At 34.0% G+C, this 26,980-nt stretch overlaps 3 protein-coding genes and 1 non-coding gene across 6 annotated transcripts in view; 1 reads left to right on the top strand and 3 right to left on the bottom strand.

Annotated features, from left to right (window-relative positions):
- tsc1b (TSC complex subunit 1b) overlaps positions 1–4,430 on the bottom strand; it is a 31,614-nt gene extending 27,184 nt beyond the window's left edge. For all 3 annotated transcript variants that reach the window (XM_048165407.1, XM_048165409.1, XM_048165410.1), the window contains exon 1: positions 4,275–4,430. The gene's annotated coding sequence lies outside the window, so the exon portion shown is untranslated. The remainder of the gene's footprint in view (positions 1–4,274) is intronic.
- Positions 4,431–7,003: 2,573 nt separating this feature from the next.
- trnam-cau lies at positions 7,004–7,075 on the bottom strand. The gene has a single exon. It is a non-coding gene; the product is annotated as a tRNA-Met (tRNA).
- A 1,003-nt stretch (positions 7,076–8,078) lies between these two features.
- On the top strand, positions 8,079–13,190 carry gfi1b (growth factor independent 1B transcription repressor). Its single transcript, XM_048167291.1, has 7 exons — positions 8,079–8,340; positions 8,808–8,925; positions 9,681–9,857; positions 10,010–10,239; positions 11,450–11,587; positions 11,682–11,847; positions 12,332–13,190. The coding sequence occupies exons 2-7, from the start codon at positions 8,820–8,822 to the stop codon at positions 12,508–12,510; spliced, it is 996 nt and encodes a 331-aa protein (XP_048023248.1). The 5' UTR covers positions 8,079–8,340; positions 8,808–8,819; the 3' UTR covers positions 12,511–13,190.
- A 9,591-nt stretch (positions 13,191–22,781) lies between these two features.
- bcr (BCR activator of RhoGEF and GTPase) overlaps positions 22,782–26,980 on the bottom strand; it is a 71,333-nt gene continuing 67,134 nt past the window's right edge. Inside the window, exons 22-23 of the mRNA XM_048165421.1 lie at positions 25,898–26,060; positions 22,782–25,684 (exon numbers count right to left, since the gene is read on the bottom strand). Of these exons, the coding sequence (XP_048021378.1) occupies positions 25,595–25,684; positions 25,898–26,060 (253 nt within the window). The 3' untranslated portion in view covers positions 22,782–25,594. The remainder of the gene's footprint in view (positions 25,685–25,897; positions 26,061–26,980) is intronic.

The following is a 26,980-nucleotide window of genomic DNA, read 5'->3' as shown; positions in this document are numbered from 1 at the left end:
GCTATGATTGAGAGAAAGTGTAACGCGCAATATGGCCTTCTAAGAAAAATGGCCAATCGCCAATTGTTAAAGGATTAGTTCACTTTCAAATAAAATTTTCCTAATAATTTACTCACCCCCATGGCATCCAAGATGTCCATGTCCTTCTTTACTCATTCGAAAAGAAATTAAGGTTTTTATTCATATTCTTTAGTATTCTTCAAAAAGCTTACACTGTATGTCCTACGTCTTCCCTATTCTACTTACGTAAAAAAAACGGAATTGCCGCTGTGTTCGTTCCGTAAGTAGAATAGGGAAGGTGTAGGACATACGGAGTAAGCTTTTCGAAGAATACGAAAGTGTGGTTTTGGCGGAAACACTTGAAAAGGCGATCATTTGTTTATATAAAGCATATACATTTTTTTAGAAAATGACCGATCGTTTCCCTAGATAAGACCCTTATTCCTCGTCTGGTATCGTTTAAAGCCCTTTGAAGCTGCAATGAAACTGTAATTTTGACCTTCAACTGTTTGGAGGCCATTGAAGTCCACTATAAGGAGAATAATCCTGGAATGTTTTCATCAAAAAACTTTATTTTCAAATGAAGAAAGAAGGACATGGACATCTTGGATGACATGGGGGTGAGTAAATTATCAGGAAAATTTTATTTGAAAGTGAACTAATCCTTTAAAGTCTTTGCATCATTAAAGCTGCCGTTCGTTAGAAGATCTGGTTGCAATAGGATTGATCATGGCTGATCCAGCCTGAAAAATTCAGTTTTTTGCCATGATTTGAGTGTTTAGAAACAAAATTTATCAGACAGTTGTTGTCAGATTTGATGTTTCCTCATTCAAAGAGGTCTGAAATAGCTGCTTTTCAAAGATGGCCGCCAAGTGAAATGACTTGCCTGAAATGAACTTTGACGCAAAAAACAGGATTACTCCAGCAACAAAATGATAGAGATGCCTCTGAGGATTACAAGACATTTTGAAGTGCCAAGTCATGGAAAAACAGTCTTTGCATTGCCTTTCAGATCGCGTTCAGTAAGACACTGTTCATTTGTTCGCTTTCGGCAGAGGCTTTTCAGAGAGAATAAAGGATGATGCAATGACCACTATATTGGATCCAACAGCAATGTGGCAACACACAAGATTGAGTAACTTTGTCTGTAACAGTTCATTTGATATGTACTGACTGAGTATTTACAGTACACTATTGCGACGCAGTCAAACTGTGAATGGTTGTGATTTGCTGTTCTTTCTTTTCTTTTTTTTTTCTTCAGCATTTATGGGGTTAATGCGTTGGATTATCAGATTTGGAAGAAAGAACGCTGCTTTTGTTATCGCTTTGATCGCAGCCATTTGCTGTAATCTTCGGTTTTACAACACATTTAATTTCAATTGAAAACACTGCAAATGACAATGTATATGTTTTTCACTTCATCGAAAAGAATGAACAACGAATAACCTATATGAATGACAAACAATGGTACATTCATAATTACATTAACACAAAAACACCGCAAGTTACCCTGTCTATAACTGGCAACTCCAAATACTTAAACTTTATTTGCCACAACCAAGACTTTAAAGCATATGTAATAGGCATTAATGTTTCAACATTGTTGGCAAATGTTTCTATGGCAGATATTTTCAACATAGAAAGTTTCCCAAAAAATTCCATGTGTGATCAGTGGCAGTTTTGCATATTTTAATATGCAAAACTGCTACACAATCATAGCAGTGGATATTTACTTCCAAGACTTGAATGCAGCACGCCCATCAAAACATTTCAATAAGTGTTTGAAAGATAGGGTCAAAAACAGGATATAAGTTTAAGATGTTTTTTTTTTTTTTATGTAAAAATCTTGATAACATTATAAGCGGACATCAGAGAACATTACAATTCCTGTTTTAAAATGCAGTTCATGACCTTTCCAATCAAGTGTGAAAAAAAATACACTGCAATGTACATGAATGTTTGCACAGAATTTTATAATGTATCATTATGAAGCATACTTGATATCATTAACATCAGCTGTGATAATGTGGTTTGTACATTTCAGGCTAAACAGTGTAAACAACTGCCGCAACAGATCCTGAAGCATACAACATTCACATGTTGTGACCTGTTCTTGCACAGACACGACAAAAGTCAGCAGTTGTCACACCAGCCTGACAACATCAGGTCAACGCATAGCTGAAGTTAAAGAAAATTCATAATGAGACCAGAGAAATGTGACATATATCAATGGCCTGATTAGAATAGACTATACAACAAGAACACCACATCATGTTATGCACACACAACACACTATTTTGAAGCTGACCAGTGAATTTTAACTATTAATGGAGTGAACAGTAGTATGTTTAGCACTAAACAGTAAGAAATTGCTTTTGCACCCACTATTGGGCCAGTGGCTGAAAATTTTACTGCCAACTGCCAATATTTTCACAGGCCCTGAGTCTGACACAAATATCATACACAGCTTCATAAGCAATACATTTACACGTCTATACTTGCAAGGAAAAAGAAAAAAAGTATAAATAATAATTACTATATAGATATATAGATATATATATATATATATATATATATATATATATTTTTTTTTTTTTTTTTTTTTTTTTAAATTGTAATTTATTCATAAGATGGCAAAGCTGAACTTTCAGTGTCACTTGATTCTTCAGAAATCCTTCTAAAATGCTGATTTGGTGCTCAAGAAACATTTCTTATTATATCAATGTTGAAAACAGTTGTGCTGCTTAATGTTTCTATATTAAAAGTTCAAAAGAACAGCATTCATTTGAAATCTGCTGTAACACTATAAATATCTTTACTGTTACTTTTGATCAATTTAATGCATCCTTAATAAATATAACTATTAATTACTAAATATCTTCCCTGTAACATAGCTATTTTTTTTTCTGTATATGACAATGAAAAGGCTGTCACATCCCCACAGAAATAACTTTCTTCAGATTTGGGTCTTAACCTACATCTTAATCATCTTAATCTTGAGAATAATGTGAGTCACCAAAACCTCAAGTTGACAGCTAAGCATGCAACATAATCAACTGCTAAGACTAAGAGGATACTTTCTTCTTGATGGAGACTATTCCGGTTATCCGCCAAACAAGCAGCTGTTATAAAACACAAAACGCTGTTCTAAGCATATAACTTTGTGCAAGATGACAACCATCTATAGGGAAGCATGATGGAAAGCTGACCCCTCAATGGAAATACAAAGAAGTTCATTGATTAACTTCATGATCGTATCCCACTAACTAAGAGAATGCATCACACTAAGGAACACTAATAAGATGAAGTTTTGGACGACCTCATGGCGAACTGTGGCTGTGCCTGCCAACTGGAAAACAGGGCTGTTAACAGCACAAAGAAGCTTTATATGCCACGTTTAGGGCCATATAAACAAATTCCTTAAAGAGGTTGTGTATAAGCTGTCATGGAGCCTTCTTGCTCTTCGATGTTTTGGGTCTCAAATCTCTCTTTCAGTATGTATGTCATTCACACATCCTTACAGAGGTAGAAAAAATGGGGTTTCTGCAAGTGTCCAGACTCTGCATTGTTTTAAAAATAAAATAATGATATTATATATATATAATGATAAAATATATATATATATATAAAATAAGCGTTACTTTATATAGATAGAAGACATGAGAGTCATAGTGCATTATGCCGATATGCAGTAATCATAAAGTAAAAATAAGGCAATGGCTTGAAACTGCATTGCATGATTCGCCTGCAAAAGGATTTCTGTTTAAAAGCACAAGCGCAGCAAATCCCACAACAATTTTTTTAACCTATGCATGGTGCAAAATAACACTGCAGACACGTGCAGATGTGCAGATAGATGTTGTGGTTTAGGCTGCATGCACTGACAGCAGCTCTGTGTTGAAATGACCATTGGCGTAAACAGCGCGCGAGAACAATGGCCAGAATCTGCGGGACTATCTCCAAAAAATACGCTAGCAAAATGTAACAAACCCACATGCATGTCAGCTTCCCACTTAAACTCGTGCATGTGCACGCAGAGATTTATTGAGATTAATTTCGAAACTGTAACAATCAATGAAGACTATTATTTCACTGACAGTCCCAAGCAAGAGAGCCTTATTATCGACAAGCTTAGTGCAAATCAGAAATAATCCCTGAAAGACTCTATAATGCACGTACATTACTGAGGAGCAAACAAATCTAACATTTAGACTGTCACTACGTGCGATGTAAAAATATCACCACAAAAAACATCGTTAAATAAACCTGTTTACCTGTTAGAGCAACTGCACTCCACAGGGCGCCGCCATCTTGAACACCTCACAACCCCTCCCTGCGCGGTCACCCTCCGCAGCTGTGCAGGAGAAATAATCCCCGAGCGCTCAAAAACACGCCTGTATCTGGACGCAGAACATCGATATATGACGTAAATATCATCAGAAATGACCATCAGTCATACTTTATAAATACAGTGAATTGTGGTGGGAGTAAGAGTCTTGTATGAAAGTTTTAGAGAATCCTGCAGCTAGGCCCTGAGTTGTTTTTCTGAAGGGTGGAGGGATGCAGCTCTCTGTAATGCGGTTTTCGCGTGACTCAGGTGGCGAGCGGAGACGCTCAATCGGACTAGCAGTATAAACTATTTACATTTTAATTACATTTCTTCCCCTAAACATACATACGTACGTACATATACAAATTATTGAAAAGAAAGTTAGTATCTTAAAATCCAAAAAATATAGGATAACCAATTATTTATGTTTAAAAGCACTACTTTTTCTTAAATGCATTAATATATAAGGGCGAGGAAATTAAAATAAACTAGGCTACCTTAAAATCCAAATAGGCCTATAATAAACTACTTATATTTAAAAAGTATTTTTCCAACCAACCAACCAATAAATAAATGCATACATAAATAAATACAAATAAACTATTTACGTTTTTTTTTTAAACATGTTTTCTTAAACATAAAGGCCATAAATATGTATGAATGAATGAATGAATGAATGAACGTATAGCTTAAAATCTAAAGGCGTTTAAAAAGTAAGTTTTCCTATACATACATTTAAAAAAGTGAGGGAAATGGAAAGTAAACTAGCTCAAAATAAAAAAAAATCCCTTCACCCAAAATGAAAATGGCGATGACACATCATGTATTCACCCCTCATGTTATTTGAAACCCGTATGACATTCTTTCTTCCACGAAAGCAGAAAGACAAACCTCACCCACCATTTCAAACATTTTCCCCATTCAGCTGAAGTGAATTGTGACCGAGGCTGTCAGTGATTCTGTCAAACATCTGCATTTATATTTCACTGCAGAAGGTTTTACGGGGTTTTGTAATCCCATGAGGGTGAGATCACAGAAGGTCCATGATCATGAGTTCACAGCCTCATCATTATCTCATCATCTACAGTTTCATACGCTCATATCTGCCTCTGTTTATCAAAAAGAGCATGAATATAAGAAGTGAAAAATAACTTGCGGCCTATTATAAATGCAAGTAATGGTTTAACTGTTCTGGATGAGAATGTTTTTTAGTGGAGATGTCCCTCTAGTGGTTATTGTGGTCATAGACTTCTATTTAATCACATCAAAGATTTCTTCAAAATAGTACAAATTGCTCTAACGCCTGAATCATCTTCACTTGACAGTGTTTTCCTACTTATTCCATGTCCTTTTGTTAATCTTTGATGCTAATATGGCTAAAATGCAATTTACTGTTTATAGATCTCCTTTTGTGTAATTCCTAGTTTTGTACTTAGTATAGGCTAATTGAGATACTATTATTGTGGTAACACTTTACATTAAGGTTCCCTTTGTAAAGGGTATATAAAGGTGTTTGTTAATGAGTAATAAGTCATTTACAAATGCATTTTAAATCATTAATAATGCAGTTATAACTGCATGAATAAAAAGGGCAACTTTAATGCAATACCTGCCAAATAGTGAGCTTTTCACGTGTTATAAGTGCTTAATAAATGTATTTATTAACACTTATTTAACTCAAAAAACAGATTCCTGGTTTATTTCATGATGCAGCAAAAATTGACTATCATAATTAGACTAAAAGGTGTTGTATTTGTGCTTTTCTTATTAATATCTCATGACTGCCACTTGTCTTACTATATCAGAAGTTTCTGTCTTACCCATAAATGGTTCACAGGTTTCCACTTTACATTAAGGTTCACTTTCACAGGTTATTAATGTTTATAACTCATTAATAAATGGTTCACAAGTGTCCACCCTACATTAAGAAATCAGTTTTTATACACTGCTGTGGATAGGCATCATGATCTTTTTGGAGAGTATTATGGGTAAGACAGAAACGTCTGGTAAGCAACATAATAAGAAAAGTGACACTCATGAGATATTAATAAGAAAAGCACAAATACAACACCCTTTAGTCTAATTATGATAGTCAATTTTTGCCGCATCATGAAATAAACCAGGAATCTGGTTTTGAGTTAAATAAGTGTTAATAAATAACACATGAGTTAAAAACGGCTCACTATTTGGCAGGTATTGCATTAAAGTCGTCCTTTTTATTCATGCAGTTATAACTGCATTATTAATGATTTATAATGCATTTGTAAATATGCATTAATGACTTAATGTAAAGTGTTATCATTATTGTTTTTATTAATATTTTGAAATTCGTTTTCATTTTCAGTTTTCATTTTTATGTTAGTTGAAGTTTTAGTAACGTTTTCTCATTTAGATTTTTTAATGTCTATATTGGCCTAGGCCAAGTTTAATTTATTTTTTATTTGTTTTAGTTATTTTAGTGCATCAAGTTAAACTAAATGAAAATGAAAAATGTTGCAATTAGTTGAAATAAAATAACCGTTTCAGATTTTATTTGAATTTATTCCAGTTAACGTTTATTTTATTTCAAATAACGAAAATGTTTTTATGGTTTTAGTTACCTGTTGTATTTCACCCTTTAGTTTACAAGGTGTCATTTTAAATCACTAAACATTACAAAATTAAAAATGTCATTAGCAGAGGATGGTTTCGATCCATCGACCTCTGGGTTATGGGCCCAGCACGCTTCCGCTGCGCCACTCTGCTAGACGGCCAACGTGGTAAAAACAATGACACTTAATGATAATGACTGTTTTAAACAGAAATCCTTGCGATAACAGAATTCGCGAGAAATCGAGTGAAAAGTTAAATTATCTTAGGTAATTTACATTGTGAGTGAACTAGCCAGTCAAAAATAGCCAGTTAAACTACTTTAATGCCTATTTGAGCTCTCAGCAAACGTTCATTATTTTTATACAAGGTGAAGGAAAGCGAGTAAAAAAAGAAAGAAAAGAAAAACTGCAACAAACATAAGAAAGAATTTATATTTTGAACAACAGTCACCTGAAAGTGCGCTGCAGTTCACCACCACATCCACACGGGGGCGTAAATACATCAATCGATCCCATCATGCGCGCGCACAAGACAATATAAAACTGAACTCGGTAAATCTTTAAATGAACATTATTAAATGGGTAAAACGCACCAGGATTATAGACACTCAATAAATAAACATTTAAGAGTCTTCCAGCGCTTAGTTTTACAAACAATGAATTATTAGCCTAGTTGTGCTTTTAATAATCAAAGATAGCCTATCATAAAACACCTAAGGCTGCAACCAAAACACAACTGTGCAAATAAAAGAAAGCAAACATTCTGAGGTACCAACATTACAGGTTTGGTGTGTATTTTTGAGGGGTACGTTCAAGCAAAGTTTGTTGCTGGTTTATTGGTCTTATGTTTAAGCCCGCTAGCTGTTTTACAGGAGATAAGTCAACAGATGACCAATAACAATGATGGTGATGGATTATTAAATTGGCAGCAGATTATTTGAGGAAAATGTTTTGCAAAATATCTTGAACCTTTAACGCATTGCTCTGTTAACTAGCCTAATTAACCTTTTAAACGCCTCGTAGTAGTAAATATAGGCCTAAAATGTAAACAAATGTTCTAACTATCATTTTAAAACGATAATTAATATTGGTTAAAATATCTTAAATATAGTTTTAAAGCATTATGTCCAAATATTGCCTAACAGGATGTGTTTGCATTCAGTAGCCTATAGTCAAATGTCGCACCTGCTCCGCCTGTAATTGGTTGAAAGCTCAGTCAGATTCCACCGCAGAATTATCGGATTGAAAATCAGGGAGGGGAGTTGAAAAAACTCAACGCAACCAACTCACAGCGATGCAGTGCTTAAGTTGCTAAACATCACAACGGATTTCCCAGAACTTTTCATCACGAAGTTTGCGACTCAAACAATCAAAGGACTTTAAACATTCATTTTATTTTCAAGATCTGCACCATTTCAGGTAAGCTATTTTCATAATAGGCTACATTTGCAATTAAAATCAATTATTTAAAAGTTTAAAACATTTTTTTAACCTCAAACGTATGGTTAATATAATTAAAGTAAATATATTTATACATATAAATATTTAAATATTATTCATTATTCAACAATAATTTGGTATATTTAATAGCATGTTATAAAATCGCTCTCAAACCAGAGCAAAGTTCGACTGAAACTTTCAAAACATCAACAGCAACACCAAAAATTGTAGCCTATAATAACTGTGCAAATGTTTCACTTTATTATTTCATTTATTTTTTAGCTTATATTAAGAGCTTTGAGCAGGCTTTTTGTTATATGATATAGAAATGACTTTATCATCACATTTGTAAATTGTATTTAAATGCATAATTTTATAGTGTTGTTATAATTTTGTAACAGCAAATGAAAATGGACGTATCACAGCAAACAAATCTCATTTCACAGAATCACTGAATCATGCCACGATCGTTTTTGGTGAAAAGCAAAAAGTCCTACAATGTGCATCGACCCATCGACACCGAGCAAAGTGAACAGAAGCTCCCGGACCCTGCACCCAAACCAAGTAAATGACTTTATTATATTTCAGTAATACTGAATTGATACTGAAATATTTATTTTATTTTCAACTTGACTTTCAAATTCACCTGTGTGCATGTGACACTGTCTTCATGAGAGGAACAATCTATATGTAATTAAAATATTGTTGGTCTTTTTATATTGATTCTCTTACAAATCTTTGAGGAAATAATGATGAGTGAGTGAATTTGCTGAGCACCTGTCCCTCAGACTGATGTTTGCTGATGCTTCATCCTCAGGCTGACTGTTATTTGATTCTAGGGCTGTGTCTCAAAACCTTAACAGATGCTTACTTAAGACAGCATTATGGGACTTGTATGAGCTCTGTAGCTCAACAGACTGTATTCTGTGGAAGTTTGTAAGCTGTCTAGCGGTTAGGGTGGATGTTATGAATATGCAAACTAGGCCTATTCCAGAGAGCCAGCAGTACTGTCACTGGATTATAACTGTTCTTTATAGGGTTCAAAATGTAATTGGTGTAATTAAGCGTCAGGAACAATCTCAGATCTGGCAGTCTCATGGGTTTTCATGTACACACGCCTTTTAATGGTCACAAATAATCTTATTGCAAAAATGGCTAGAAAAGGAAAGTTAGTTCTGAGATCAGTTCTATTATATGAATGCAACTTATACTTTAATATTTTTTCTAATTCATTGACATTTAAACATTTTAAGTGTGACAAACTTAGTAACTATATTATGTTATTAAAATTCATTTTATTTTGATTGTGTGTTTCTTAGTCCCAGCGCTGGTCCCTTTGGAACCAAAGGAACGTAATTCCCCAGAGCGGCCCCAGGTAGAATCGCTCGTTCGACCTTCCCTCAGAGACTCGTATGACTTCATCAAGTGTGAGCGAGAGCCCGACTGCCCAGTACCAACTCTACCTGAGCTGACCAGACGGCCGTTTTACTTATCCGGTGAGTGTTTGTGGCGCACTGGTGTAAATATCTGCCTGTAAGTCACATCTTGTTCTTCCTTTATAAAATCATATTGTTAAGTATCATGTGACATCTCTAGGGCAGATTTAGACACAATCATCATCTTAATGATTTAACTCGACCTCACACAGAGCCTCAGCTGGCAGAGTTTCCTCCCTACTACAAGAGCTCTTATGCATGGGATCATGTTCCCACAACATATGACTTCAGGCAGATGGGCTTCTCTCCATCGCTCCTGCAGCACGCCAGCAGCCTGTACGGAGCTCATCTGAAGCAGAGCTCAGAGCCTCCACAACCACTGGACTGCAGCACACACTACTCACCTACGTCCAACACCTACCACTGCATTACCTGTGATAAGGTTAGATATTTATTTGTTTATAATTTGTTTAGGTATATTTTTATGATTCTTTTATTAAAAATGTATTATTATTATTAGTATTATTTTTAAATATTTTTATTTTATTTTAAATGTAATAGTTTTTATTTCTAAATAAATTATAATACAATTTATATCTAAATAAAAATAATAAAAATTATTCAAATTACATTATATGTGTGATATATATATATATATATATATATATATAATATCTAAATATTGTATGTATATATATATATATATATATATATATATATAAATACATGATAATATAGTATTATTTCTAAATAAAATAATAATGTTTAAAATTAGATTTAAAAAAATAAATTATAGGAATAAAATATATTTAATAATAAAAATTATTAAAAAATTTTTTTTCCTTTTTAACACACACACACATATGATAATATATCATAATTTATAAAAATTAAAAAATAATAAAAATGATTAAAATGTGATGTTTTTAAATGAAAATTATAGGAATATATTTAATAATATATAAAAACTATTACAATTATTTGTTCCTTTTAAACACACACACACATATACATATAATATGTGATAATATATAATCATTTATTTATAAATTATTAAAATTAGATTTTTTAAAAATGAAAATTAAAGGAATAAAATATATTTAATAATATATAAATATGATTAAAATGTTTTATTTTCACTTTTTAACACACACACACACACACATACATATATATAATTTATAAAAACGTAAAAATAATAAAAATTATTAAAATTAGATTTTTTTAAAAATTAAAATTATATGAATAAAATATATTTTATATATAAAATCTATTAAAAAAATTTTTCCTTTTAAACACACACACACACACGTGTGTATATATATATATATATATATATATATATATATATATATATATATATATATATATATATATATATATATATAATATGTGATAATATATAATTATTTAAAAATAAATTATTAAAATGTTTTTAAAATTAAAAAAAAAATTGTAGGAATAAAACATTTAATAATATATAAAAAATATTTCAATAAATAAAACATATACATACATATTTTATATATATATATATATATATATATATATATATATATATATATATATACACACACACACACAATTTTAAATGAACAATAATATGTAAATATTATATTTATTGCATCTCTGGTTTCTGTCCTCTTCTCCAGGTGTTTTCCACCCCTCATGGACTGGAGGTTCACGTCAGGCGTTCTCACAGTGGCACGCGTCCCTTTGGATGCAGCATCTGCAGAAAGAGCTTTGGCCACGCAGTTAGCTTAGAGCAACACATGAACGTCCACTCTCAGGTACGAACAAACCATGCTGATCCATTTGGACATCAGCTGGCATTTGGATAATGTCAATGAAAGAATTCATTTTGTTGTTGTTTTGTGTTTAAAGGAAAGAAGTTTCGAGTGCAAGATGTGCGGAAAGACCTTCAAACGCTCCTCGACGCTGTCCACGCACCTGCTGATCCACTCGGACACACGGCCGTACCCCTGCCAGTTCTGCGGAAAAAGATTCCACCAGAAATCCGATATGAAGAAACACACCTACATCCACACAGGTGAGACGCCACAGTGTGCGACTGCGTGTTTGTTATGTCGTGGTTGAAAAGAGATCTGTGATAATGCTCCATCAATAACAGTCTCCCAATAACAGTTCTTCCATATTATTTGGAAATACATGTTATCTCTACACTCATTCCATGTAAATCATTAGAACAGATACATTCACTTCAGATGCTAAAGTTGGCTTGCTTTCTAGGGTGTGTTTCCAAGAGCGGCACAGCTACAGATAAATCAAGAAAAGGAGATTAAACAAATGTTGTCTTGATTTGCATAGCTGGTCTTCCTGCTTTCCTGATGCCTCTCTGAAAGTTACCTTTGCGTGTAGCAGACAGCCACTCCTGTGTTGGAAAACAGAACAAATCTGGGTGGCACGCAAATCCATGCTTCAAGCTGTTTTAAAGCAAAGATTTTCCAGTGTTTTATACCAAATAAAATGGGTTTCAAATGAGATTTTTTAAAAAGGGTTATGTTTGTTTGCAGGTGAGAAGCCTCACAAATGCCAGGTGTGTGGCAAAGCCTTCAGCCAGAGCTCCAACCTCATCACACACAGTCGCAAACACACCGGATTCAAGCCGTTCGGCTGCGAGATCTGTTCCAAAGGCTTCCAGAGGAAGGTAGATCTTCGCAGACACCACGAGAGCCAGCACAGCCTTAAATAACGGAGGTTGTACGTGGCGTGGCGGACAGCGGGAAGGAAATGAAGACCACCGATGGCTGTTGCTGAAAAAAAGACTCATGTTAAAGGGATAGTTCACTCAAAAAATGAAAATTCTGTTATCATTTAGGACCCGTTTACACTAGTGCAATCCTCGTCTAAACTGGTGTTTCCACAGTGTTTCAGAAACGATCTCCGTCTATACTACACGACCGAAAACGCATGTCACATGACTGGGTTTGTGCGTAGAAGTGTAAACAGTTGCCTCTTGCGCATGTAGGCAGCTGCAGTATTAAAAAAAAATGGCTGCTAAAAATGACAACAAAGCCAGCAAAGATTGCAGTTCAGTCTCCATGTTATTGTTTACACGGTCGTCACGGATACGCAGAGCGAACATGGGCAGCCATTGTTTTCAAAAGTCACCGTTTTGGTCCGTTTATACCGAAACGCAACCCCGGCAGTTTCAAACTAAAACGGGGTCTGCAACGTTTTCGAAAGTTTCCGTTTTCAAAGATAGAAAATGCGGCGTAGTGTAAACGACAGGTGTAAGTGTAGCAAAACGTATGCGTTTTAAAACAAAAACGCACTAATGTAAACGGGGCCTTACTCACCGTCATGTCATTTCAAAAAGTGTTGTTTTTGTTAACTAAAACTATAAAAATACTTTTTAGTAATTGAAATAAAACTGAAATAATTATGAAAAGCTTAAACTTAAAATAAATGACATGCTTTACGAAAATAAAATTAAATGAAAATAAGAAAAAAATTGAAAATTAGAAATTTTGCAATGGCAACTAACTGAAGTTAGTTTAAGTTGAAGTGCTAAAATGACAAACTGAAATAAAAATAAATTAAAGCTACATAGATATATATATATAAAAAAAAAACTAATAAAAATGACAAAAGCACATAACAAAATTACTAAAATGAAAACTGAAAATATAAAAATAAAAGCTAATCTAAAATATTCATAAATGCTCAATTATTATATAAATAACATCAAAATAACACCTCTGTAACATTTTTTCTTCTGCGAAACACAAAAGAAGATATTTGAAACAATGTTTTTTTTTTCCCATACAATGAAAATACCACAAAAGAAAGTAAGTCACACAGGTTTGGAATGACATGAGGGTGAGTAAATGATGACAAAATCTTTTTCAAAAAGACTCTTTATTTTATCCAATAATCCATCAAAAATGTAACCTGACAAGCAGGAAGTCCATCAAATGATTAAAATGTCTATTTTAACTATGAAATCATGCATCAGCATCCGCATGCCAGGTACAACCACCATGAAGGAGTCCAAACATATTCTTTCATTTTCTTTTATTTTAGTATAAAAAAGTAGTAAGATTGTATGGTAATGTTTAGATTGAAGTTTTTTTTTTTTCTTTTGTCGTGTTATTTATAGAAATTCTTGTCACAAAAACAGTGCTAAATAAATGCTATTGTTTGAAATGAGTTGTAAATTGCTTGATCAATAATTCATAAAAGTGGACTTTTAAATCTAGTCGTGATATGAAGAGAAAGGGGAGGGCTGCGCATACTGTAAATGTGTTAAGAAATCAGTCCTGGTACAGTGTAAAATGAGAAGAGTCAGCAAACAAGGCTTAGCAGTGTTTGTCTTCTCGTGTCCCCGCCCTGTCGAGGATCCGGATACACAGTTCCGTTGGCCCTGCTGATGGTTCTTGCACACTGCCAGAGGCTGTGTGAAATCTCTGGTGTGACTGGAGATAAAGCTTCATTCAAATAGGTACCTGGAACTCTACATGCAAATCTCCTGCCTGGCAGGTTTGTAAACTTCATGTGGCTGAACGAACGGACCTTGTGGGCCAGAGCTTGGAAGAGAAAGGCAGTGCAGCGAAACAAAGAAATTTATATTGATGAATGGGATGATTTCTGTGATTAAACTTTGACTTCTTAGTCTTAGTTGTGCAAACATTTTGACTAAAAAGATTTACTGACGTCTGCTGCTCAGGTCACTCCCCATTAGTCGAGTTCGAGCTGCTTTGCCAAACAAATTCCTACTGACACAGCTTTACGCACACCTCCCCTCTCAAACAAAAGAGACAGTTAGGAAAATCCAATCCATCCAATACAGCCTACTGTAACATAAATCACACATTACACATCTCTGTGGTTCCTTCAGAATGCTAAACCATGAGCACAAAAGGAAAACGGTCAGGGCAGGTATGTGCGGTCATTCAGCAAAGAGGAACTTATTGAGAAAAAAGCTGAAGAAAGTTAGTCAGAAATCTCATCACTTCCACTGCTGACCTGTTCCCCATCTGCACCCTGCACACCTGCTCGCCTGTCTAAAAATTTAGGAACAGAAATCAGTGTCCACATCAGGGTGGAAACAGTGTCTCTCTAGTACAGTTGGTAAACAAATCTGTGGTGCCCATGCAAATTATTATTTTCATTACCTCAGCAACGGGGTCTGAGTCAGACCGAGGACAGTTACAGCCACATCCTGGAACGAGACAGTAAATCCAACAGCAAATCACAATCTTGTTCAAGGAACCAATCGGTGTCAGATTTGGATGACTGACAATGTATGAGCAAACAGGATTTTAGGACTAAGACAAGAGGGTGGGGTGACATGGAGCCTTGAATGGAGAAAGGGGAAATAAAGGGGCAAGCACACACCTGAGTTCCACTTCCTCTTTTTCTGTTGTGTGTGTGTGTGTTGATTTTGCATGATTTTGTAAATCAGAAAACTGTTTGTCCACCATTCATGCAGCAGTGCACTAACAGTAATTTCTGATTCTGATTAAACCGGTTTTGGTAAACGCCAGTTTGCTAATACCTCAAGTAACAACATACACTTTTCGTCAAAAGTTTGGACACACCTACTTATACTTTCAATGAGGTATGAGAGACTGTTATATTTGTAATGATTATATATACAGTGCTCAGCGTAAATGAGTACACCTCCTTTGAAAAGTAACATTTTAAACAAAATCTCGAATCTCCAAAATGTTGACAAGAAGTTTTATATAACATCTGTTTAACTCATAACATGAAAGCAAGGTTAATAATATAACTTAGAGAACAAAATTTTCAGTTTTACTCGTGATGCAAAAATGTACACCCCACTGAAAGTCTCTGGAGCAAAGCTAAATTTTAGACTACAAATGTCTAATTTAACAAGAACTCAACCACAGGTGAGTCTAATTATTCATTACACAGGTGTCCAGCAGACAGCAGACAAAAGTGTATGGCGTCGCAAAGGTGAGGAATACAAAGAAAAATGCATGGTGCCTACAGTGAAACATGGTGGTGGCAGTGTCTTTATGTGGGGCTGCATGTGTGCTGCTGGTGTCGGGAGCTGCATTTCATTGATGGCGTCATGAATTCACAGATGTACTGCTCTATACTGAAAGAGAAGATGCTACCATCACTCCGTGACCTTGGTCGTCGTGCACTTTTCCAACATGACAATGATCCTGAACACACATCTAAGGCCACTGTTGGACTTCTGAAGAAGAACAGGGTGAACGTGATTCAGTGGCTCCTGATCGAACACCTATGGGGAATTCTGAAGAGACAAGTTGAGCATCACTCTCCATCCAGCATCCAGTCTCTAAAAGAGGTCATTCTTGAAGATTGGGAAAAGATAGATGTTGCAAAATGCCGCCAACTTGTTCATTCCATGCCTAGAAGATTTGGTGCTGTCATTAAAAATCATGGAGGCCATACAAAGTACTAGATGTAGTAGTTTTTGTTGTGGGGTGTACTCATTTTTGCATCACCCTAATTTGAGTAAAACTGATAATTTTGTTCTCTAAGTTATATTATTAACATTACTTTCATGTTATAGGTTAAACAGATGTTATATAAAACTTAGTCTTGTCAACATTTTGGAAATTGTTTTTGTGTTCATTGAGATATTGTTTAAAATGTTACTTTTCAAAGTGGGTGTACTCATTTACACTGAACACTGTATGTATATATATATATATATATATATATATATATATATATATATATATATATATATATATATATATATATATATATATATATATATATATATATATATATATATATATATATATATATATATATATATATATATACATACATACACACACACACACACACACACACACACACACACACACACACACACACACACATACAGTCATACCAGAATGTATTCAGACACCTTGAACATTTCATTCATTATTACAGTTTATTCACTATAGTTTAAAAATGGTAATAAAATATGACAAGATCTCAGAGTTAAACTGTGTCAGAAAAAAATAATATTAATTATGTCAGATAACACTTGAGCAAAACATGGTCAGGTCAAAGTGTCTGAATAATTTTTGGTTCCAAATTGTTATCAATTTCACTGGTAATCCACTGTATGAAGAATCTTTGGGTATAACATGACACAGTTTACTTTATTTTGCTATCCTCACTTACATAAATGAAACAGTGTCCTGCTCCCACTAGTAAAAAATATATAAAAAAATATAAAAAATGTCTGAATAATTTTTGGTTTGACTGTATATCTCACACACACACACACACACACACACACACACACACACACACACACACACACACACACACACACACAATATATATATATATATATATTTGAATATATATATATATATTACTGTTTTATATTATTTTTATTCCTGTGATGGCAAAGCTGAATTTTCAGCATCATAACTTCAGTCACGTGATCCTTCAGAAATCACTGTAATATGCTGATTTGATGCTCAAGAAACATTTCTTCTTATTATTCACAAGAAAAGATTTACAAAAGAAAACTTTTGTAACATTACAGAAATGTCTTTACTATCACTTTTGATCAATTTAATGTATACTTGCAGAATAAAAGTATTGTTGTCCTTCAAAAACTTACTGACCCCAAACATTTGAACGTAGTTTAAGCTATAGACCATATGCGTCAGAGAAACAAGCGCACAGCCATCTTTACAATTTTGTGTTTGAACTTCCGTTTTTGCAGTAGCTTTGTATATTTCTATGTCATTGTTGTCAAAGAGTAATTAGCTGGTGAAGTGGATTTACTTATTGTAGAGTTAATGAAGTTTATCATGAACATTGTAATGTTTGAAGCGGATGTCATAAATGTTAGTAAACCGGGAACAAAATGAGCGGTTCATTCAGAAATCTGTAAGATCTTACCTTCATGCTGTACAAATACATACCGGAAGATAGAACACAGCTAGTGTAGCACTGAAAAGGGGCGGGGCTACATAAGGTCTATACCAAAAAAAAAAAAAAAAAACCTTGAAGTTATCTCCTCAAAATCCTAAAAGGTTTTAAAGTACTGTTTCAATAACACAATGTCCAATTTCAAAATGGTGGGTTTTAAGCTTTCGAATGATATATGATTACTAAAATATGTGATAGAGAAAAAAGGCAGTACAAACCACACCAAGTGTTCTGCTAACAGGACAGACAACCGGCTATTTCGATCCCCGGATGTTTAAATTTTTTTTATTTTTTTTTAAAGTCTAAAGTGGACACTTGTTTTTTAATAAAAAAGGTAATTGCGACTTTTTATCTCACAATTCTGACTTTTTTCTCTCAATTGCAAGTAACAAAGTCAGAATTGCGTGATATAAAGTCAGAACTACGTGATAGACAACTGCAAATATCACACAATTCTGACTTTAGAATTCGCAATTACGAGTTTAAATCTTGCAATTCTGAGAAAAAAGTCAATTGTGAGACAAAAATGAGCAATTACCTTTTTTTAATTTAGTGGCGGAAACAATCTTCCATTCTTGTTGGCCTCTTTTCCTTCACGATCCACTACAACTTATGCATAAAAAAACAAAACTTTTTAGTTTTGTGAGGAAATTCATACATTAGCACAACTTATATTTGTCTACAATACTGATTTCATGCATTTACACATAAACCTCATCAATTAAATGTTATCAAAAGATAATCAAAATTCAGTTAAGCATGAGTAAAGTTTGATTTTAATCTTTTAATATATTCCAACGAATCATACATACCATATGTTAAACTCACTCAGCTTTTGCAGCTGTTTTGTATTTGTCGAAAACAGTTGATTCAGAATTAATCGTCAGGAACAATAAAGAGATGCGCCTTCAGATATTTAGGACCGGCCAACATCATTAAAAAACAAAACAAAACTTCAATGGTTTCGCTGCCAAAAGCTGTTAACGCCTGCAGGCAAAAAGAGAAATTTGACCTATAGTGTACATCAGTCCGCTCGTATAAACAACGTTAACACATCCACACTGAACCAATGCTTCAGCACGACATGACACCAATACTCTAGACACATAAATTCATTATATATATATGTATATGCACAGAAACATTCACGAGAAGTCACAACATCTTTCAAGATTACAAAAGCAGAGTGGTAGAGTGAAAGGGAGAGACAGGGAGGGATGAAGAAAAAAGATAGAAGGTTAGAGATTTGCTTAACAAATGAGCAGATATGCAAAACACCCTGACTGCGCTTGCCCGAGGCAAAGCAGCAGTCGACGGTGTGAGCGAAAGCAGAGACCTTATCACAGACGGGACTATCGTAAATGAAAATGATCACATTAGAAAATAAAGGCTTGAGCTTTCTATTAAACTGGCTGATTGACTGACTTTAGCAAAACATTATCTTTGTTATTTTAAAAATGAACTTTATATGCTCCCAAAAGCAAAAAAAAAAAGCTCCTAAACAGCACTACAAAAGTTTTTAAAGAATGTAAAATTAGAAAACAGAAAACAAACAGAAAACGAATCATGTAGATATTTACTTTAAAACGTGTTTGCCTTACAGCTTGCTACAGAAGCAAAAAATAATATTTATTTTAAAGTCTTTCTATCTACAGTATATGGAAATCATAAGAGTATATTTACAAGTGCTTACATAAGCGGCCATGCACAAAGACATGAACGGTTTATGTCTTATGAGACCTCAGTCCACATATTTAAAAAAAAAAAAAGCTACATGCAGGCGCATCTCAAATAAAGTGCCTGTCAGGGAGTTTTATGGTTTTGGAAATGAGGAGAAGATGCAGATAGACAGCTGGCACGTCACGTCAAGAGCGGAGAGATGACACAGCAAGGCCCGAACCACACAGATTAGAGTGGGACACCAGATAAGGGGCAATCATTATTTAAATCCACTCAGAGGATTATGCATTGGCCTATAGCATTAGGGGACTAAAGATATATGGAAAACAAATGAATGCTTTTATTGCAAAAGTGTCCTGATGTTAGTTTGTCCTTGTGCATTTGATTGTGCAATGCTGCGTTTCATATCTCAGATGATTTTGAGGGGACAGTGCAGTTAAATATAAAAGAATAAAAGTGATCTAATTATAAAAGTATTTTAAAAATCTTGACTACAACACCACAGCAAAGGTTTTAGAAATGTGTTCGTTTCATATGGTGTAGAATTTTTTTAGTACCATTTCTAAGAAAAGTTTAATTTTAATGACTCTAAAAATGTTGTTAAAAGTTAACATTTTTCTTACTCATTGATATGAGTGTGCTACATATATATTTTAAAGTAAAAAGCACTTATTATTATTAGTACTATTACTACTAAAAAATATAAAGACTTAGTAATTTACAAATATTACTTTTTTTTGGAGTCGCACCACATGACATTTTAAAACCTGAATTAGCCTCACCTTAATAATAAATATATAATAAATATATTTATATAATATTTATTTACTTCGCAATTTTATATATATATATTACTTTTTAACAAATATAAAGACTTACTAAGGCTTACTGAACTAACCTCACCTTAATAATAAATATATAATAATAAATATATTTATACAATATTTACTTTGCAATTATATATATATATATATATATATATATATAATATAAAGACTTACTAATTCACAAATATTACTTTTATTGGGAGTCGCACCATATGACATTTTACAACCTGAACTAACTTCACCTTAATAAATATATAAATATATTTATATAATATATTTTTATTATTTATTTAGCAAATATAAAAATGTACTGATCCATAAATTTTACTTTTGGGCGAGTCATACCACATGACATTTTACAACTTGAACTAGCTTCACCTTAATAATAAATATATAATAATAATAAATATATTTATATAATATATATTATTTATGTATTTTGCAAATATAAAAACGTACTGATCCATAAATTTTACGTTTGGGGGAATCACACCACATGACATTTTACAGCTTGAACTAACCTTGCCTTATAAAAAGGTCAAAATATCTCATATTAATTTAGTATATAAAAGTATATATATATATATATATATATATATATATATATATATATATATATATATATATATATATATATATATATATATAATTACTACTTATGAATTCATAAATATTACTTTTTGGGGGAGTCGCATCACATTTTACAACCAGCCTCAGTTTGTCATAAAAATGTTAAAATATATTATTAATTTAAAATAATATATTATATTATATAATACAATATTAATATAATTAAAATAATTAATACAATTAAATAGTCTATATTAATATTTAAAACAATTAAAATAAATATAAAATAACTGATATAACTAAACATTCTTATTGTAGAAGAGGTATATTCAAGTCACTGTACTGTGTATGAATTGTATGAATATGTATGTATGAATTGAATTTTTAATGTGTTTTTTTAATAAATTAGCAGATAAGATGAAGAAAATATGCATCCCAACATTGACCCATAAATCACAATATTTAACTTACTGAGGTTACAACACATGGCTCAATACAAAAGTTCCCTCTCATGATTAAAGGGAGCAGATCTGTCTTGCTGTGGATGCAGGAAACGTGTGTCGGGTCACATACAAATGGCAAACCAGTGATACTGACTGATTGACAGATACCAGACATGAAGGGTGGGAGGGTTTGAAGTTCGGTGACCAGCCAGGAGCAAAACTGCCTCAGACACAACAAGGATCATCAAAACGGCCTGAAGATGAGGAAACAGAATGAGAAAGCAAAAACCATACATTAGTAGTGAGTGAATGTAAAAAAGGGAGACATGGAAATGAAGTGGGAGAGGAGGAACTATACAAGGGCTGGTGAAATCTGAAGGGAGCAGGCCTCTCAGAGCAGGCAGGGCCATGATGTGAGCGGGATAGTCTTATCTGACCCCATCCACGCTGCAACGGTCAGAGCTTTCATGGCCTGCTGAGGGAGGAGCGACAGCCGGAGGAGAGAGATAGAACTGTGGACATGAGTAATCAGACAGCAACAGACAACACGACACTCTCTTTCTCACACTCTCTCATAACAGCTCTATGACAAAATGTCAGTCTGTATTTTAACTCAATCCACCCCTCCTGTTCCTCAAAGCTCAGAGTCTCATATTATGAACAGGAAACAGGGCTTCTTATCGGACAGTGGAGGAAAAGCAAAAGCACAGGACTGGACATAATGCACCAAAAATAAATCTACTAAGCTGCTCTCATAGGAAGCTGCCATCTTTCCTGATGTCATCATGACATACTGATGAATACATTTAAATACGACTCTATGGAACAAAAACCATTGACATACAGAAATGGGAACTGACTATATAATTAGGAAAACAATACAAATTTTGAAACATTCAGTAGCATTAGCTAGAGTCACATCTATGTTTTTCTGCATTTCCAATGTTATTGGCAATATTATTATTGTTTTTAATAGTCATGTAAAAAACAGGTTTTCATAATAGCCTAATCTTTACTGAACAGTGCTATTTTTTGTCAACATCTAGCATGCAAAAAAATAAAAAATCAGCCGGGTTTTCATATAATCTATACTGAACAGTGCTATTTTTGTCAACATATAGCATACAAACATTAATGAAAACAACCAAAAGTTTCCCATCCTTAAGACAAACAGGTTTTGCGTATAAATGCACATATATATATATATATATATATATATATATATATATATATATATATATATATATAAACAGTAGCCTATATCAAATGAGTAGAATTGCCTTAATGAAACAGAAAAGAAAAATGTAAATAATACACAATAGGGCTAACCACAATGAAGCAATGTAAGGCTGTGCTGCCCCAATGTGGACACATACAGTATTACATATGTGTAATACAAAGAGTTGAGTTTCAAAACATTGATGGTAAACATTAAGAATATATAATATATAGAATATATTAACTCAAATACAAGGCAGAGAAACTACTGTGGTGCCCCAGATTAAATATGAAAAGTAATATTTTTTGGGGGGAAAACACCATGAAGCAGCAAGTATTCATATACAGGAGGTTTTATTCAACATTTTGTGTATAAACATAGGCCGCAAACGCCTTCCAAACATTTCAGTCTGCAGAATTCATTATCTATTTGTACAGTCCTATAACCAGAACATTAAGATATTAGCAATAATAAATAGTGACAAAAACCTTAAGAGGAAAAGGGGAGAGCATCCATGGCCTGTCCCAGTGGCTGTCCAGCATGTCTTCATGTGTTTAAAGGCAAGATTTCAACATAAATCATCATAACATTACAATGGATGAAACAGATGGATCCCTTGCAGTGCTTTCATGACCAATCATTTCAAAACTGTTATACTTCATGGATACAAATAAATCTGTTTCTTGCATAATGCAATATCAGACTGCAGAAAATGTGACGTTCATAGACGCTTCTCACTGTGTGTGATAGAATCTCATTACGATCACATTAGTCTTTAAACGATGTGCAGTGCAAAGAAATTGCTTCCAAAATATCATGCGCTGTATCACTCCCATTGAACCGGAGCATACGTCCAATATTTCTAACCCAGTAACATTCAACAATCTAAATAAGCACATTAAATAAGCAATTAACACAATGGGAATGCTTTGAATCACCTAATGCCTTCTGATAGCAACAGATCACAGTTTATGTTAAGAGTTTCATATTACAAAAAGACAACTGGGGACATCTCTAGAAGAAACTGACATGTGATGCTGTAAAATGAAGATTCATATCTTGTATGTTGAATTCAGTTCGGACAGGTGCAAGATACAGGAAATGTACATTTAGTGCCGAAAATCGGAGAAGAGGACAGACGAGACGAAGAGTTTCCGACAATGGGAATGCACCTTTACTGCACACTTTAATGCAAAAAAGACGGTGGATTAACAGAAATTCCTTTTCAGTCACTGCACCCCTTTTTGTATATATATATGACACAGAGTTCAAAAATCCTTCTACAGTAGCCAGAATTTGGTATAACATTACAACTCAAACACACAAACAACACTTATCAAACATAAAAAAACATTTTTAAATCAAAAAACATGCCTGCATGTTAAATAATCTAAAGCACCTTTAACTGAAATAATAAAATTAAGAGCACTAATTTTTACTGATATAAAAGAAATGCTATAAAGACAGAATACCTGTACTGTTCCTGTACTGCATCGTTCTTGGCGTCCATTATTAACTTCCTTCATTAAACCATCTGACAGGACTAAAGGGTAACAGTTTGTGCTATATACAGCGTTGTGTTCTTACCTTAAAGGGATAGCTCACCCAAAAATGAACTTTCTGTCATCATTTAAGTTGTTCCAAACCTGTTTGAGTTTCTTTCTTCTGCTGAACACAGAAGAAGATATTTTGAAGAATGTCAGAAACCAAACAGCTGATGGTCCCCATATACTTCCATAGTATTTTTTTTTTTTTTTTTTCATACTATGGAAGTCAATGGGCTTCATCAACTGTTTTGTTGCACACATTCTTAAAAATATCTTCTTCAGAAGAAAGAAATTCATACAGGTTTGGAACAACTTAAATGATGACAGAATGTTCATTTTTGGGTGAACTATCCCTTTAATGTCTTAAGATGAGACAGAGGCACTGCTGTATGGTTCTCAGCGAGACATAAACCACAGTGTGCTGTGAAGCTAGAGAGAGAGAGCTGATGGGAACAACAGGAGAGTTTAAAGCCAATGCACGCTAAAAACCTCTGCGTTTGGTCATCTCTCAACACTAGATATACGGCAGGGGAAACGCTAATATTGTGTGCTATCCTCAGAGTATCTTCAAATCCTGAACGGATTCAGGAAGAAAGGAAAAATAAGAGGATATGTAAGGAATCTACAGTACTTCATAACATAGATAAGTTAGTGATAAATGTAGACATACTCTGAAATGACAGTGATGTTGATATCTGTCCCCAAATAAATAATCATAATTATTCTATATGTATTAGATAAAAAACTTAGAATAAAAAAAAAAATATGTTGACCCTTTTGGTTATGTACTTAGAAATTTATGAAGGTTTATCTCTCTCCCAAAATATGAGGGAAAAATCTAAACTACAAAAGCATAATGAACCACGTATCATATGTTTTTAAACACACTCATGAATCCTTAAATATTGCTTGATAGAGAGGTATGGGCCAAAAAAAAAAAAAAAAAAGAAAAAAAAAAAAAGAATCACAACAACACTGACAATAACAGAACCAAACACCATCTTCTACACAGAAATCCTATTAAATTAAGTCCTTTAAATGATTGACAAACACTAAGAGAAGCTAGTCATTTGACTTTTAAAGAGTCTGCAATAAGAACTACATTGAACTGCCATGTAATTATCTATCACATAAAAGGATTTGGAGCTGGATACTGAATTGTAGCAGCACAGAAAGAGCATCAGTGACCAGTGGGGACAGACAAAATGAGGACAAACATAAAGCCAGAAGAGACAGAATTCACTGTCACCAGCTGATATGAATGACCGTTACAGGCCCACATACAGGACACAAGAGCATGCTCAGCGGAGCGAAGGTGCTGAACGGACACTGATGTTCAGAGAAAAATAGGCGGTTTATATGGAGTGTTCAGTAATATTCAAGATGTGCTCCAAGTAAGTAGAGTTCTTCAATGTTTAACAGGGCTGCTGTGCCCCCTAGTGGCGGCAGCGAGAAAATGCGCGAAAGGCGAAGCACTCCTGCTTTTGCCCAGAAGGAGTAGCTCTTGTGCATTCCAGTGTCCGTATTACCTAGTGGGTGGACATACTCGCTTGCTCTCTTTCCCACTTGTTTGACACTTACAATAGGAATAAGCACTCCTTTAGACCTCCGTGGAAAACAGGATACTCTGTCTCTTACTGTCTGGCGTCGGGATGGTCTCGAGCTGAAGGAAATACAGCAGAACTTGCACCTACAGAACCAAAAAAGGCAGAACATGTCAGGAGATGTGTAACTGATAAAACATAGGTTCACACCATAAATGCGTTTCCCATTGTTTTTACAAACAGAGACACATTTAATTAATTTTCTGTGGTACTTGACAGCATGTTCATACGCTTTAAATTGTAAATAGTCAATCATGATTTTCCTTATGGTTTCACCATGAAAATAGGTCTTAGCATACCTGTGACATGACTTCCAGCGACCAGCTGTCCCCCATCGTGATAGGCTGTGTGGGGTTAGTGGGGATCTTGCTGTCCTTCTCAGCAGGTCGCAGCAGGGTTGGGCCAAACACGGTGGCCAGATTGTGAAGAGACATCTTGTTTACACTCTCCTTTTCTGCAACCCTAAAAACAAATTTTCAGGAAAATGAAACTTACTTTAAACCCATTAAGATTGTTTTGCATTGTGCAATTATTTTCATTTCTTCTACTAATTCCAAACAATTATGTGTTATTCAAATAAAAAATGCATTTATTATTACTACATTATTCTTAAAAGTACTTATACAGCTTGGTAGCACTTGTTGTATTGAATAAAAAAAAAATCAAAAAAAAAATCAATGTGTTCAGATAAAAGGATTTAAAGTAATGAATATGATATTTTTTTAACATTATGGTAATGAGAATTTGAGGGGAAAATGTGCTAAATTATCATGGAATTATATGGGAAAAAAAAAAAAAAAAAAAAAAAAAAAAAAAAATCACACCAGTCCCAAAGTAAGCATTATATAATTTATTTTCTTATAAACCACATTTCCACCGAAATTATCCGGAACAATTTGTCCCAGGAACTTTTTTCCCAGGAACTTTTCCCCCCATACCTATAGCTAGCTGTGTTTCCATAGCGGTCTAAAGTACTGTGAAATTAGTCCGGTGACGTTGGACTGTGCACGACTTCCTGGAGATTTCATCCTCCTAAGCTTAGTAAAGCCTGAACCTCACTGTCAGTCCATCTGTCATATTTTTGAAACTCCATTGTTGATTCGAATAGCAAACAATCTTACTGCACGCACCACAACAGACAGAAAAATTATGGTTAAAATAAAATGCTGCGTGGAGTCAACCAATCAAAATGCTGCATGAGCTCAACCAATCAGCAAGTCCCACCCCCAAAAGTTCTGGAACTTTGAAGTACTACCCAGTGAGCAGATACTTTCTGAGGGGGAATTTTTAACTTCCTGCGGTCGAAACACACCGAGTGCCACCCCAAAGTTCCTAGTTCCTGGAGAAAGTTCCTGCGGTGGAAATGCGGCTATACTGAAATT

The sequence above is a fragment of the Megalobrama amblycephala genome, linkage group LG18, assembly GCF_018812025.1.
Source record: "Megalobrama amblycephala isolate DHTTF-2021 linkage group LG18, ASM1881202v1, whole genome shotgun sequence".
Lineage (NCBI taxonomy): Eukaryota > Metazoa > Chordata > Actinopteri > Cypriniformes > Xenocyprididae > Megalobrama > Megalobrama amblycephala.
This window is presented reverse-complemented; position numbering and strand designations above follow the sequence as displayed.

What these genes read in the sequence shown, in the direction of transcription:
- gfi1b (XM_048167291.1), top strand. Translation starts at nt 8,820, where the DNA reads ATGCCACGATCGTTTTTGGTGAAAAGCAAAAAGTCCTACAATGTGCAT. An exon ending in ACTGCATTACCTGTGATAAG is followed by an intron (nt 10,240 to 11,449) that starts GTTAGATATTTA and finishes CCTCTTCTCCAG; the next exon opens with GTGTTTTCCACCCCTCATGG. An exon ending in ACACACCTACATCCACACAG is followed by an intron (nt 11,848 to 12,331) that starts GTGAGACGCCAC and finishes GTTTGTTTGCAG; the next exon opens with GTGAGAAGCCTCACAAATGC.